Source organism: Brachycentrus maculatus, unplaced genomic scaffold (assembly GCF_059751285.1).
Source record: "Brachycentrus maculatus isolate JH-2025_06_01 unplaced genomic scaffold, ASM5975128v1 h1tg000005l, whole genome shotgun sequence".
Classification (NCBI taxonomy): Eukaryota; Metazoa; Arthropoda; class Insecta; order Trichoptera; family Brachycentridae; genus Brachycentrus; species Brachycentrus maculatus.
In genome coordinates this window covers 1,978,305-1,994,046 of record NW_028280760.1, presented here as the reverse complement: position 1 = coordinate 1,994,046, position 15,742 = coordinate 1,978,305, and the positions used below count along the sequence as shown (strand labels likewise).

The 15,742-nt window shown below is 31.1% G+C and overlaps 2 protein-coding genes across 3 annotated transcripts; one reads left to right on the top strand and one right to left on the bottom strand.

Annotated features, from left to right (window-relative positions):
• The first annotated feature begins 1,828 nt into the window (after positions 1–1,828).
• LOC148313827 (mutS protein homolog 5-like) lies at positions 1,829–10,853 on the top strand. Of its 2 annotated transcripts, XM_088256975.1 has the most exons (17): positions 1,830–1,984; positions 2,633–2,796; positions 2,876–2,944; positions 3,804–4,038; positions 4,580–4,808; positions 5,293–5,463; positions 5,548–5,686; positions 5,763–5,825; positions 6,335–6,439; positions 6,527–6,623; positions 7,498–7,688; positions 7,768–7,813; positions 8,135–8,273; positions 8,851–9,217; positions 9,761–9,985; positions 10,483–10,638; positions 10,716–10,853. In XM_088256975.1, exons 1-17 carry the CDS (start codon positions 1,891–1,893, stop codon positions 10,836–10,838), a joined length of 2,613 nt encoding a protein of 870 aa, XP_088113101.1. In that variant the 5' UTR covers positions 1,830–1,890; the 3' UTR covers positions 10,839–10,853. The 2 variants fall into 2 exon arrangements, with proteins under 2 accessions (XP_088113110.1, XP_088113101.1); XM_088256984.1 differs by lacking the exon at positions 9,761–9,985 and having other exon boundaries at positions 1,829–1,984.
• On the bottom strand, positions 10,850–15,094 carry Uba5 (Ubiquitin-like activating enzyme 5). The gene is made up of 9 exons (XM_088256997.1): positions 14,814–15,094; positions 14,582–14,717; positions 14,304–14,500; positions 13,475–13,661; positions 13,283–13,394; positions 12,920–13,017; positions 12,031–12,157; positions 11,868–11,941; positions 10,850–11,089 (listed from the first exon to the last, which is right to left on the bottom strand). The coding sequence occupies exons 1-9, from the start codon at positions 14,948–14,950 to the stop codon at positions 10,979–10,981; spliced, it is 1,179 nt and encodes a 392-aa protein (XP_088113123.1). The 5' UTR covers positions 14,951–15,094; the 3' UTR covers positions 10,850–10,978.
• Between the last annotated feature and the right edge of the window lie 648 nt (positions 15,095–15,742).

The window sequence follows — 15,742 nt, the reverse complement described above, 5'->3', positions numbered from 1 at the left end:
ATTCTCAACTGTCAGCCATCAGAAGGGTACACGTACCTACATTCACTAAAAACAAAGGAAATATTGGTAGATTTGGCCGTATAATGGAAACGCCTCATAAAAACAACAGTAAAGCTCGCGTAAACCTTACAATACTTTTGATTAGAAAGGTATAAAAATATATAAGGTATTTAAAGATCAAGATAACACTGCTTCTATACGATGCAGTGCCCTACGCACCATTGGGTGTGGATAAGGATTAGGAGAATGTACATACTTCTTTACATCCTAAAGAGAACTTTTATTTAATCACATGTAACATTTTCTTAACCAAGTTTATACTGGTGGAACTGGGTCCCAGGTATCTAATGGGAGACCTATCAAATCAATCGAGCTCCGATACATTATCTTAATCGGAATTTTGTGTGACAACAAAGGGTTAAGGACCGGTTCGGCGAACTTTAAAAATTTTAAGCACCGGTTCTAGCGAACCGGTGCGAACCGTCTGAATCTCACCACTGGTTACGACATTAGTATAGTTGTAGTAGAATCTAAATGAGTATATTTGTAACTTCTTATTGTTTTGTATTACTTTGAAAAAAAAAACTCAGGTAGTTAGCAACATTATACAAATAAAAATTTCTGTGTAATTTCCCACTAAAATTTATTTTCATGATAATTTTTCGTTCATTGACCGTTGTATTAATTGAATATTTTTCTAAAAGTAAACTCCACAATTTCCATTTTTACTTCACGTTCTAAAGGGCAAAGTTTCATATTTACATTTACAAAAACACGTAACGAATTCATTTGCATAAAATATGTACGAAAACATACCCGTACGTATTTCTGTTACAAATTAAAACATTTTTGCATACTTTTTAACTCGACAGCAAATTTGATACATAATTTTACTATGCAAAATTAAATTTTACATAATTGGAAACATTGTAATATTATTTTATTTTCATGTATTTGAAAATCTATTTCATTGCAACTTGTACCGCGGAGAAATAATTGCGCCTAGAACGAAAGCTTTGTACTGCGATAACTCAACATAAGTAGGTACTGACGTAATAAGAACTTTTCGTGATGCAATTTTTTTCATGACTCTTATTTCTGCATAAAAAAACCGCGATCCACTGAGATTGAGCGTCTACAACTGTAGGGTTCCTTCGCCACAATACGATGAGATCCGGTAATTCAGAAGATCCGCATAAGTTAATCTTGAGTGATCCGTTCTAGAAACCGGATCAATTAAACGATTCATCTTTCGCCAGACAAATCTTATCAACGATTTGCAGTGAAGAGATATTGCTATCGTGAGACCTTACTTTTCTGTTTAAAAATATAAGTGACTTAATTTTAGACCCTTGCTCGACAATGAGCTAATCCGTAATATATAAGTTAATACGTATATCTGAATAAATTAATCGAAGAATCTATGAATGGGTCAAAGTCGGTAAATGGGTTAAAGTTCAATGAAAATTGGGATCCAGTCACTCAATCAATGTACATAAACGGATCATTAATTACTCAAACACAAAAAAAGTAAGTCATGAGAATCCGATATAAACTTAATGTAATGTAATGTGTAATGCATTATTTTAAGGCTAAATGGTGCACACAGTACTTAACCAGCCATGTAAATTCAAATCTATTTTTAAAAATCTAATTAGTACCTACCCATTTAAAATATTATGAATGTTCTTATTTCAAAAACAAATTTCAATACTCTTATGTTTCAATGTCTTTTGTTTTCTGTGGATGCCGCAATTGGGTAAATTTATTTTGTTTGGGTTGTCATACTGTCGTTTTATTTTCTGAATTTAAATTTTAAATAAAATGGCATCAACAAGTCGCTCTACAACAAATAGTTACTCAAGTTCCACCATCACCCCTCACAATAGGATGTGCTTGAGTCCATTATGTTCCAACGCAAGTTCTGCAAACGCTGATGAATCCACTTCTACCAGAAGTCAAGAGACATTTAAACTAGCAAAAGGTAAGTAATTACTTTTACTTTAGAAATTTCTCATGCTTATAATGCTGTTTAGGTACCTAAAGATTATAAATTATAGTGTAGAGCCTAATAATAGAGCATTACCGAAAAATATATCACACCTACAAAATATATCTACTTCATCAGACTGACCGGTCTGATGTCGGTAACAATGAAACTCGACCACCGGTCAAATAAAATAAAAATGGAAAAAACTATCAAGTTGTTTTTTATTATCTTCTTCTTCTCTTCAAACCCTTATCTGGACCCCAATGGTGCATAGGGCACTGCATCGTATAAACTTTGCATTGTTTTATTATACATCTGCCTTTTTGTTCTTATTTACTTGTATGTTTGGTATTCAATATAAGTAAACTAACTGCCAATATTATAAAAATATAAGTGAGTATTGCTTCACATCGGTGTATTCTGTTTTGGTTTTCAAAATTAATAACTTATAATTTATAATTATAACCTAAATAAGTGATATTACTTTTTGGGCCTTGATAATTTGACGCCTTTGGAGTCCTCACCTTTTTTAAATACTGGCGCTAAGTTTACTTTGGTGACTGACTGACTAGGTAAAATTGTCATTTCACTAATAGACCCTTCCCACTAAAATAAATTAACAAATTATACATAATCTCGTAGATCATTCTCAATCAAATGTCGAGACCCAAATGGAAGTTGACGATGAATTACCTTCACAGCGTATGGTAGAACCTAAAGTTGTCATTGAAACAGATAACATTTATAAACAGTCATCATTTAATAACGGGCAGACTTCGGACATGGTGGATTCTGATAATGAAGAAGTATGTGTGAATTTTATTACCATTTTGAAAATTGCAATACAAAAAGTCATTTGTTGAATTTATTATCTTGTTATAACAGATGATAATGTCAGTATACTGGAGAAATGGAAAATTAGGAGCGGCTTACTATAACACGGTTACATCAGAGGTAGGTTTAAAAAAATATAGTATATTAGTAATAACAGTAACCATGACACAGTTGGAAAATACCAAGACAATCTCTTTTTTTACCAGTTTGTGTATTGCGTAGACTTTTTCAAATCTTTCTTCCTCGCCTGTCAATTTTTGCTTGCAGACAAGCATGTAGAATACTTATATTTTGAATTTAACCTTAACCACCCATACTAACAGATTTTTAGTTAGTTGGAAGATATTTATTTTATCAATTAGCCTGCCATTGCATATATCTTTTGTAAAAAAAGTTTAAAAAAGACAATATCAATCCTTCATAGGTAAACATCTTGTTTGTAAATATTGAAGTAATTACCAACAATAGTTTTAAGGGTGTCTGTTTTGCTAAAATACTGGTTTTGACTATATTCCCATCTCAAAAACCTCTTCATCTTTGTTGTATAAATTAATTCATATGAGGTGTATTCTCACATTTGTGAAAATTTTGAGCATGCTCAAATTATTGTTAGTAAAATACTGGTCTAAAAAAGATGGTATTAAGATTAGTGTTGAAATAATTTGGTAAAAATAATCTACTTTAATTACCTTACATACATTTTTCAGCTATCGGAGGCAACACTAATGTTTGAATCGGAATATGTGAAGTGTTTCTGTCACTAGAAATATATAACTTGAGAAATTTGAGTAGTATGGTTGCCAGTCACAGATGGAATAGTAAATATTACATAGGGTGTACAGTGATAATTTAAAACTAGCCTATGACAGATTTTATCACTTGTGAATACTTAGATGTCCATACTCCAATCTCAAACACTTTATTATCTATGTATGTACAAAATAATTTTCATGGATTTTTTCCATACTTTATGATTCAGTTGCATACTTTGAATGAAATAGTGGACCCAAAGCCTGAACACGTAATGCTTAGGAACCTGTATCAGCAAGTCCAACCGGTTGTAGTAGTTACGGACACCAGAGCTCAGGAATCCTTCTCCAAGTGCCTCAAGAACCTCATCACAGAGACAGGATCGGATGCAGCCTCCGACTCCGATAGTAATGAAAGTCCCAAGATCCAAGGCAAACTTTATTTCCTTCCCAGTGAAGAATACAGTAAGAATTGACAGAAATACTCCTTAATATCATTAGCCTTGTGCACTCTATAAATAATCAAATCGGGTATATCATTCAAAGTCACTTCAATAGTGAAGCATATAAGCGTAAGGCTTCATAGAGAAGCAGTGAAAACATAATATACATATATTTAAAAAAAGAGAGAAGAAGAATAAATTGTTTAAATATTAATTTTCTCAAAAAATCAGAGCTTTGCATATCTGATCAAATCCATTACATAGATACAATAATATTATACACCATAATATTTAGTTGACAAAAAAATGTAAATCTCATTTATTGATTTGGCAGTCACTTTGTAGTAATATCTATCCTTTTTATTTGAATTTCACATAGTAAATACCACTATTTCTTAAAATCCATTTGTCAAGTGTTTCATAAAATTTATACACTATGCTTCAGACCTGTGCCAAATAATTTAAGAAAATGGTATGCGAGAATAATCTAGGGAAGTGAATAAATGGAGCAGCATCCATAGTTTTTTTTTTTAATACCAATTATAAATGCAATTATTTCTCAGATTTTGAGTCCTGTAAACGAAGGATTTATTTGTTGAGGCTTCCGTATGAACTGGAGGATGCTTCTGATGAAGACCACCATATCTTTTTACATTCTATAATAAATTTCCACTACGCCCAGACGGTCCACGCCCTCGGAGCTTTACTCAAGTACCTTGATAAGAACTGGTGCCGTCTCAATATTGATGACAATACAACACCCAGTTTCCTCGCCATCCACTCGCTGTCATTGTAAGTAATGTATATTCATGGATAACGACAAGAATTTCATGTAAATAATATATGTAATTATAATCATAATAATAAAATGAGAATTTATCTTGTAAAATAGCATTTTCAATGAAATTACAAACTAATTAAAAAAATATATTACCATAAACTCTTTACTTTGAAATGAAATGAAAAGTTTATCAAAAAAATTAGATAATTGTGAATTGAATTTTACAAATGTACTATTATTTCTAAAAAAACCTTGTCCGCCTCCGTGCTGTAACGGTTAGCGTCTTTATCTACCGTCTTGGAGGTCCCTGGTTCGATTCCCAGGGGGGGTAGATAAGAGCAGATAAGGGTTAGAAGAAGAAGCACTTTTAGTAGTCATAATTGTGTAAAATATTATAAAACTTATTATAAATACTTTCTAGACCCATTCCTACTTCCGTATGTTTTTGATGATATGTTACACAATTATCAATTATATTTTATTTAAAAATTACAGAAATAAGATTGTGACTATCGACGATGAAAGTTATAGAGCTTTGCAAGTGTTTAATAGGCTGTCTCATCCGAGTAATTTCAAAAAAGGGACCGCCCATAGTGCCAAGGAAGGGCTCAGTCTGTTTGGGATTTTCAATCGGTGCAGCTCCAAGATTGGAACGCAGCATCTCAAGTTTGTAAAATACTGTCAAACAAAAATTTACCTAAATATGAGCATATAATTTTAAGAAACTATTATGGAAAAAAATTGCTTCAGGGTGTTACTGCAGCAACCGACTTATGATATAAATGTTCTGGAAGGAAGACTCGATACAATTGCATTCATCAATAAGCCAGGAAGTGAAGAAATTGTGAAAAATTTATGTTCTTCTTTAAGACATATTAAAAATGTTAATGTATGTGACAAATGATGTAGCTAAATTATTTCTTACTTTTAAATTAAGACATAATTTAATATTACAATTTTTCAAGGGTCTTATGACGAGGATAAAAGGAATGCGAGCCTCCCCTTATGAATGGAAGTCACTATTCAATGTAAATAAGTACTCTTTTACCAATTATTTTTAATAAATAAATCCAAATCTTTGTAAGTAAACAAATACTGTGTAGAACCAACATCTGGTTTGTTTTTCATTACAAAGAATATATAGAATTGAAATGAATGTATGTATCAACACCTGAGTGCACAAACTTAATAAATAAAAAACAATTTAAAAAAAAAATACATTTATGTATTTATTTGTATTCATCATACACATATTTACAATTTAAAATTTCCAATAATGTGTCCTTCTCGGCACGGGTTTTCCCATGCCGAGGGCGCATTACTTGTTTAGTAAGTAATTTATTATTTACTTGTCTATCACGAGTTGTGCAATCATGGATGTGTGACAAAATGGTACGATCTATTTATTTTCTACATATCTCCATTATCTATTTACTAATAATTATTTTAGTATTTAATGGAATATTCACTAAATAAAAAATAATAAATAAAATTTTCATGTATCATGTTATTAAAAAATTAAGTGTTCTTTTTGCAGACATTATATAACAGTGTGTTGATTTGTGAGTTTTGTGAAAAATACCAAGGGAATTCGCCACTTATTGATGCACTAGGCTCTAGAAATAACTCAGATTTATTCCAAGTAAGTAAAATATAGAATGTTGCAATTTTTAAAGTGAGGATAAAAATTGTGGAGTATGTATTCACATAATATATTATTAATCTCTAGGTTGCCCACCATATGAATCGCGTTGTTGATTTTGATTTATCAAAATCCCAAGGAAAGTTTACTGTGAAACTTGGTGTCGATCCTGAACTTGATCATAGTAAGAAATTGCTAACTGAATTGAAATCAATAAATATTTTCTTTAATACACTTACAAAACATACATATGCACAAATATCTCCCAACCCGGCAGACGACCAGCAATTGAAGAAGGTTTCTTGATGTTGGTTCATTGAAAAACAAAACACTTGTCACTATTTGAGGACTGTAAAATAATTATAACCAGAGAAAGCCACCATAACAATCGTTTATGAGAGATTTAGGTACAATAATTAAAGAAAACACTTTGTTTTTTACCACTTGAGTTTTTATTAAAGACTACATGTTTCAGAAGTTAAACTTCCATCATTCAGGTCTGTATAATAACTATTATACAGACTATTATAATAGTTATTATACAGACCTGAAAGATGGAAGTTTAACTTCTGAAACATGTAGTCTTTAATAAAAACTCAAGTGGTAAAAAACAAAGTGTTTTCTTTAATTATTGTAACATGTCTTACCACAAAGTTAATGCCGAAACAATAAATAAAATAGAGATTTAGGTGTCTGTTTATTAGAGACTTAGATAGTCCGCCTCCCTAGAGTAATGGTCAGCACGCTCAGCTACCGTTCTGGAGGTCCCGGGTTCGATTCCCAGTGGGGTATATAAATATAAGTGATTTTTTCTTTCCAATGTTTATTCAATATTACCCTGGATTGGTACCTGAAGCGAGGGGCTGATCACCTTTCCTTCATGTGTAAACGATCAAGATAACACTGCATTTATATGATGCAGTGCCCTATGCACCATTGGGGTGCAGATAAGGGTTAGAGGAAGAAGAATAGAGATGTCTGAACAGTGATAATTTTCTGTCTGAAAACTAATTTTGTCTAATATGTTTATGTATATATAAATCTCTTTTATGTGACAGAGAAACAGAAGATGATGGGATTACATGGATTAATGTCATCTACAGCAAAATATGAATTAGAAAAACTTCCCCCATATATTGAGGAGTGTACCATGGTGTATCTACCCAATTTAGGTTATCTCCTCGGGGTCAAGTCCTGGGAAGCTAATCTAAGCCGAGAGGCCAAAGAAATTCCAAATCTAAAATTTATGGTAAATTCAAACACATTTTCTTTACAACACTCCACATAAATAAATTGTTTACAAACTCTTAGTTTCTTTCAAATTTCAGTTTCAAAATCATGACTATATTCACTACAAAAGCAAGGGATGCGAAGGTATTTCATCAAATTTCATTATATTACATATAATTCTTGGATAATATATCCAAAACTAAACACGGTTATTGGATTGAATTCTACTTTATTTACATATATGATATGTGACGCATTTCGTCTTGTCTTAAACACATCACAAATCATAAATGTAAATAAAAGTAGAATTCAATCCAATAACCGTGTTTAATTTTGGATGTATTACCTAACAATTCAATATGGAATTCTACCAACTGTCTGCAGTTACAATAAATATATTATATATATTTCAATTTGATTTTTTGTATCATAATTATAGTACGCTCATTACTGAATCTATTACAGAGTTAGACCAACTAATTGGTGATACCCATCCGGAAATACTCGCTCACGAAATGAGAATAATGATGCGACTAACCAAATTTATATTACAACATCTTCAAACATTATCTACTGTGATCAAACTATGTGCTGAACTGGACTGGTAAGAGTTATATTTGAAAACATTATAAGATACTTTGAACTAAAATTTTAATAATGATGATTTTCCATTCAATATATTTTTTTTATATATTAAAGAAAAATATTTTGTTTTTATTATTTACAAAAATACTTCGATTTCTGTCTGGGGAATGAGATATTCACTTTTTTATTTTAAAATAAAAGAAATGTATTTGTGTTTTTATAACTTACAAAAATACTTCAATTTCCTACAATTTCTGTGAGCCTAAGCAGCTCATTAATGAAAATAGGTATCAAACTGTGGTAGAGTGGGTTGGAACTAAGAAACTCTGACTTAAGAGTTTGTGACACTAACCACGGGACCACAACCCGACGACACATTTGGGACAATGTAGTAATTAATTAATGGTTTGATACTTTAATACCCTAGATTTATAGATTAATACCTGGATTTATTACTCTTAAAGGATCATCAAACGGGTCAACTAAGTGGACTATGGTATCAACTTGTCACTTAAAATATTTTTTTAATACTATGATATTTCACTGTGTTGAATTATTTTCAAAAGTAATCATTTTTAATGTTTAACAATTTACAGTCTGATAGCCATTGCAAAGACGTGTAAGGACAATGATTACAAGCGGCCCACAATAACGATGAACAAAGTTATTAATATTACAAATGGCCGACATCCACTACAGGAACTATGCATCAATAATTTTGTTCCAAATTCGACTAATTCGTCGCCAGATACCAATCTGGTGACCATCTTAACAGGACCTAATGCGAGTGGAAAGTCAATTTACTTGAAACAAGTGGCGTTAATAGTTTATATGACTCACATCGGATGTTTTGTACCAGCAGAAGCTGCAACTATCGGATTGATTGATCAAATTTATACACGAGTTCAAACTGTTGAAGATATCTCAAACAGAATGTCAGCTTTCCTTATTGATTTACGACAGGTAAAATACATAGTTTTATAAATGTATTCCATATTTTGTATACAATTGTGGACCCTCTGAGCTACTGAAAACAGATGATTGGATCCATTCAAAATGTGATGTTGGTGATTCTCGTTACATATGCAACTCATGGAGAAATTCAATGCTTGAATTGAAAATAAAAATTTATGTTAATAAAAATTGTTCAATAATATCTCTCTCTCTGGTCTCAATCCTGCGGATTGGTCTGCAGCAACAGATGACATCTCCTTTGCCATTCTAGTCTATTTTCCGAAACCCTCTTCAGCTCTTCATACATCTAGCAGCCCATGTCCTCGTATAGGTCACTTAGGTATTTGCATATTATTAGTCTTATTAGTATGATATGGGAGATCATAAAAAGGAGTAAGGTTATTCTTACCAGTGAAAATTAGTTGGATGTTTTATGCAATATTTATATCAACATCCCTAATAATTTTTTTTAGTATCTTTAAAATTTAATTCTTTAAATTTGTCAAAACAAATCATGGTCAAAAATCATTTTCAAATTATTTTCCTTATTAGATGTCGCTGGCCATTCAAGAATCGACAACTAATTCTCTAATAATTATCGATGAATTTGGAAAAGGAACTTCAGAGATAGATGGATTGGCTCTTCTTGCCGCCTGCATTAACAATTTTCTTTACCGTGAAGATAAAGTTCCCCATGTATGGGTATCGACTCATTTTCAAAATATCTCTCAATACTTGATAACTACATATCAACCCTCCACTTTTGTGAAATTTCAAGTAATTTTTTCATAATTATCTATTAAATAAAATATTTCAGTGCAATAAGATTTTCATAAATTTAAATATTATAGATATCTCAACAGAGATTAAATAGTTTTGTTGTAAGGTTACATATATATACATTGGTTTGTTTAAATTATCACTTTATACACTGTGTATCATTAATCATTCTGTATATGTAATATTTAAACATTCATATATACATACTTGAAATTTTTATGTATTTTATGTGTCAAAAAACAACTACATCCAAGCTCTTAATTCCATTTATTGAAATTCTCGTGAAATAATACATCTAAAACTTGTATCAATATATGTGAGAATTAATTCATTTATGTACATATAAGGAAACTCCTGATTAATGGTGAGGTTTGAAAATTCCTAGACTTGCATAAACCTGTTGAGATATTTATATTACTTCAATTACAATCTAGTATTTGTGTACAAAGATTTTGAGGTAGGTACCCAAATAAAACAATGTTGAATAATTTCAGACATTGGAACACACAGTTCAGGATAAAGAATTAGTTTTCCTCTATAAAATAAAGGAGGGTATAGCAAACAGTAGCCTCGCTCACCAAGTAGCAGAAAGTGTAGGAATAGATAGCTCTATCATACAGAGAGCCAAATTCATTTTCCAGCATTTACAAGTTAGTAAAATAACATTATAATTTTCTCATATTAAAACTCATTTGTGATGTGCAAAATATATTTGGATTTTTTTTAGACTGACATCCCTGCACCCGATGAATCGATGACGAAATATAAGATACAGCAACGAATTATAAAAAATATTACATCAATCCTTACTAAAGAAAATATTACAAAATCTATGGTTGGTAAAATATAAAAGACAACATATAAGTGCAACATTAATAAAATATTTTTATTGAATATAATATAAGGAATGCAAATAAATATTAAAAAATATGTAAAAACAGTAAACCTAATATATGTTTATCATAAGTAAATTATTATGAAATAAGTACTTTATATTGATTTCATTTGAGCCATCAATTCGTCGAGTGAGAATTCTGAAGCTGCCACGGCTTCCGTTGTGCTAGTGTCTGGAGAAATATCGACTGGCAATGTATAAGCCACCTAAAGAGAAAAACATTATAATAAAAAGTCTCATATATGTAATAATAAAAATTTACTAAAAAAATAAAATTGTAAGCACTCGCTATATGGGGGATGAATTGGTGTCTCACTCAAAGAACAAACAAGTAAATGAGCCAAAACCAAAACAGGTTTAACCTTGGCTGACCGATTTAGTCTCTACTAGAAATGTTACCAGTTGAAATTAGGACTAACTAACCACCACACTGCTTGACTGCAGGGGTAGGCAGAGAGAATAGAACGCCACACCAATCTGTCTTTACAAACAATCTTTGTCTCTTCCACATCCATGCATCTCCTCATACATAACTGACAATTATTCCAACTCCTTAACTGACCACGCCCAAGTATTTGAAATACTGATCATGTTAAGTTTTCCTCGGTCTTTCTCTGCTTCTATTACCAACCACATTCGCCTCATATGTAAATTTGTTTTATATCCTTTCCTTCACTCATTCGATTCATATGCCCAAAGCATCTCAATACACCTTTCTTAATTTTCTGGATAACGCTCATCTCAGACTTACATTCTTTTCTTATATCACCATAGGAGCATCACAGTTTTGTTATCTTATGTTTAAAAAATACATTGCCTTAAAAAATAATTCATACCGTGTAGTTTTATTTATAAAATCATATGGTTGTACTATTTTACAGCGAGCATAAAGGTTTTTGAAGTTTTAATTGTAAAATTCAAAAATCTGTGTATTGCTTTGTGTAAGAACATATTGGTTTTACATTAAAAAAAAGTAACACTCACTTCTATTCCTTCAGCTAATTTGATCGTAGGTTTATCTTGCACACTTTCCTGTGTTTCATCTATTAATGAAATACCTAAAAAAATATATAAATTAATAAAATCAAAATTATATAATTATTTGCATGAACAGATTTACTTTGTACAATTTATAAAAAATAATTACCCCATTCATTTTCTTTATGCAGAGGACCTTCATCTACGACCGCTTTCGTTTCGACAATTTCTACAGGTTTAGCTTTAAATTCCTTCTGGCGTATTAAGCAAAAGTTATTATCACAACTAGGGCTAGGCTGAAAAAACATTTTTCAATTAATAACTGTACCTATTTTAGAGAGGCACACTCTATTGGTCAGTAGTGAGCAACTAGTTACTGATTAAGGACTATTGAATCATATAAAATAGTTGATTGGTGATATTTGTATTTTCAACACAAACAACGTTATTAATCAACAATAATAATTTATTAAAATAAAATAATAACAATCAGCAAAATAGGCATCTATTATTATTTTTAATCAATGGTAGATTATGAAGCAAAATTGCATTTCTGATTATTCTGGTAAAAGACTATTTCGTAATAGCCAAATAATCAGGTATAAAAATGGGTGATTTGATCCAATTCTGTGGGTCAGCTACATCAGTAGTGAGGGCATCTCTACTATTTAATACTTTAATATAAATACATTTCATAAAGTTTTTTATTTAAATTTTATTTGGTATATACACTAACACCTCACTTTGCGTCGTAGATACATTCCAAAATATCGTGACGCAAATTGAAACAATGCAAAGTGAATTTCTATTTTCTATTGGAAATCATATAAACATCACAGATAGCGAAAATGAATCTTAATTCAGTAACGATGCAATTTTGAAAAAACGCAAAGTGAAACGACGCAAAGCAAGGTCTGAGTGTACCACTATTTTTTTTAAATGTATTGCGCATTCAACTAAAATTTCAAATATTAGTAAAATTTCAACTTAAAGAACTAAAATTTCAACTTTCAACTGCGGAATCAATTAATGAAAATATTTTATTAAATTATAATTACCTTTAAAGTCATAGTTGGAAAAAAGTCAGTCAATGCACTGTAACCCAGATAATAGGAGACTTGGCCAAATTTAAGCAAATACTTTAATGTATTTTGTACTGAAATGAGAAAACAAACATCATTCAAGTAATACTGTTAGTTGTTCAAATTACATTATGTAAACTAAAACATTTAAGTTTTTCTTTAAAAAAGAGAAATATTTCTGTATTTATTATTTACACAAATATTTCAATTTCATACTATTTCTGCGAGCTTAAGGGGCTTATTATTAGAAATAGGTATCAAATTGTGGTAGAGTGGGTTCAAACCGAGAAACTCTGAGTCCGCGACACTAACCACGGAACCACATTCATTTCAACACACCTAAAAATCCGGCAACAATTCCCATCGTTGTAGGCAAACTAGCTGCGCAAACCCCATCACGTTTTAATGTTTTCTCGTCAATATTTGATGCCACAACTAATGGCGGTGCACACTGAAACAGAAATATATATTTTTATCAAATATATCATTAATAAGTGATTTAAAATAAAGAAAAATTTAAAGTATACTAACAGCAAAGCAAGCCGTTTCTCCCGGAATAATGAATTGAATATGTCCAGAGACAGCATTTTCCGAAACTCCAGACTCGAACCATTTTAGATTGAGCTCATTACAGGCAGAGTTTATAACCATTCTAGCTTCAAAATTGTCTACACAGCTGAGCACTAAATCAACAGCACCACCGACAAGACTTCCTGTACTGTAAAAAAGTAAACAAGGTTAGCAAAATCAATCTGGGTAAGTAATCTCTTGGCTCGACAAAATACTGAACAAAATTAAAATATCACAAAAATACATGCAAAGACAAGTATATATTTTAAAAATAGTACAGGCTAGATAATTGATTGCAACTACAACAAAAAAAGGATTCGTAATTAATCTATCTGGGAATATGTTCAAACAAAACGTTCTTCACAAAAAGGGGTATGGGCTTACTTAAACGGCCACACTTATAAATAAAGCCTGGTGGCATTCATTTCCAAATGTGCATGTGTGGTTGTATTTAAACACTAAAACCACATTTCAGATAATTTCGTTTTACTTAAAATAAAGTTTGTGTGACGTTATCTTAATGACGCTGTCAAAGAAAACCCGTGAAACAAAACATTGATAATTTTTATATAAATCAGGTTAACTGGTATAAATATTTTTTTTGCAAGGAAACATGTTGCTTATGGCATTGATTATGTTATAAAATTATACAAAGTGTTAATTAAAATTTTAAAAAAACTCACTCCCAGATACAGTTTTGTCTGCAGAAACTCACTCAGACAGGTTTATGTTAATGCAAATTATAAAAATTCAAATGCATATACTATGAATATTACAAAACTTTAAATACCTAATGGCGTTCAAAAATAGTTGGAAGTTGGTAACCGTTGTAATGTCATAATTATGTGGTTCAATAACTACATCGGGATTAATATCTTGAAGGGTGCCGGCTGCGGCTTCCACTTTACTCTGCCCGGCTTGATGCGGTTGGAAGAATAGCCGGTTCATGTTCGCCAATTCCACTTTATCATAGTCAAACAAAATTAGCTGAAATAGGTGAAAAATAACTTAATTACTCATGTTACCAAAGGGAAAATATGTCAATAAAATAAGTGATATTTGAAGTACCTTTCCAATGCCACATCTGGTCAACATTTCAGCAGTTACACTGCCTACTCCACCGACTCCTACAATAGCAACTGTATACTCTCTGATTTTTTCATAGTTGTCTACAATACCCATACGTTTCAATGCCATGAGCCGACTGAAATCAAACATATGTTTTGATTATAAACGTTACATTTCACATTTTACTCATTGATTTGAATGTTTTTCGAATGTTTTTTTATCGATCCAATACCTGTATGGGTTCGAGTCAACAACTTCCGATGATATTGCTGCAATTTTCTCGCGAACAGGGCCTTTTTTCTGCTTTGCTTCGCATAATTGCTTTTCCAAGTCTTTTATTTTTAACAGTAATTCTTGCACCGAAGCCATTTTATAAAATTGTGGTGTTCTGACTCACAGCATAAAATGTTACGGGTTGCCTAATAAATTAAGCACAACCAAACTTTTAAAATAAATACGGGTAAACGTCAAAATCGGCAATATTGTACACCACGACAGCAAAGTTTGACAGACAACGAGGAGCTAGATGCTTCCACTAATATATCTTGTCTACATCTTGACCTGTAATACGTACAAAAAGTGTGACAAAGAAACTGACAGATAACAAAAAAATAATAATTTGGATAATTTTATAGTGCTATTTTCGTAAAATGCTACCTCAAGGGCGCTTGCAAAGACTTGGATAATGATTCTAATTATAGATAAAAATTATGTCATTTATGAGGTTTCAAAATATCTCACATAACGTAGGTATAACCGATATTCAGGGAAAAAAAGTATTTCACCTTTAAATTAAATGAAAAAACCACTCGTCTCCATATTGAAGCCATTTGGTCGTTTGGGTATCACGCTTGAGGTTCATAGTATATAGATACAATAGCAATTTACAGTAAAAAGGTTTTATTTTATTGTAAAACTTTTCTTCTGTAAATTGTTATTATATGTAATGTATAAAATCTAGTAATTTAAAAAATATATATTGTATTAACATGTTAGTATTTTGGCTCAACACAGGCTATGTCTAAAGAGCCGTAATACATATAATTTTAAAAAATGATTAAAAAATGTATCTGAAAAATTTGAAAATAAAAATAGTTTGATTCTCGGTGTGGTAAAACAATAACATTACACAAACCTTTTTTACTTTAATTTTGTTTACAT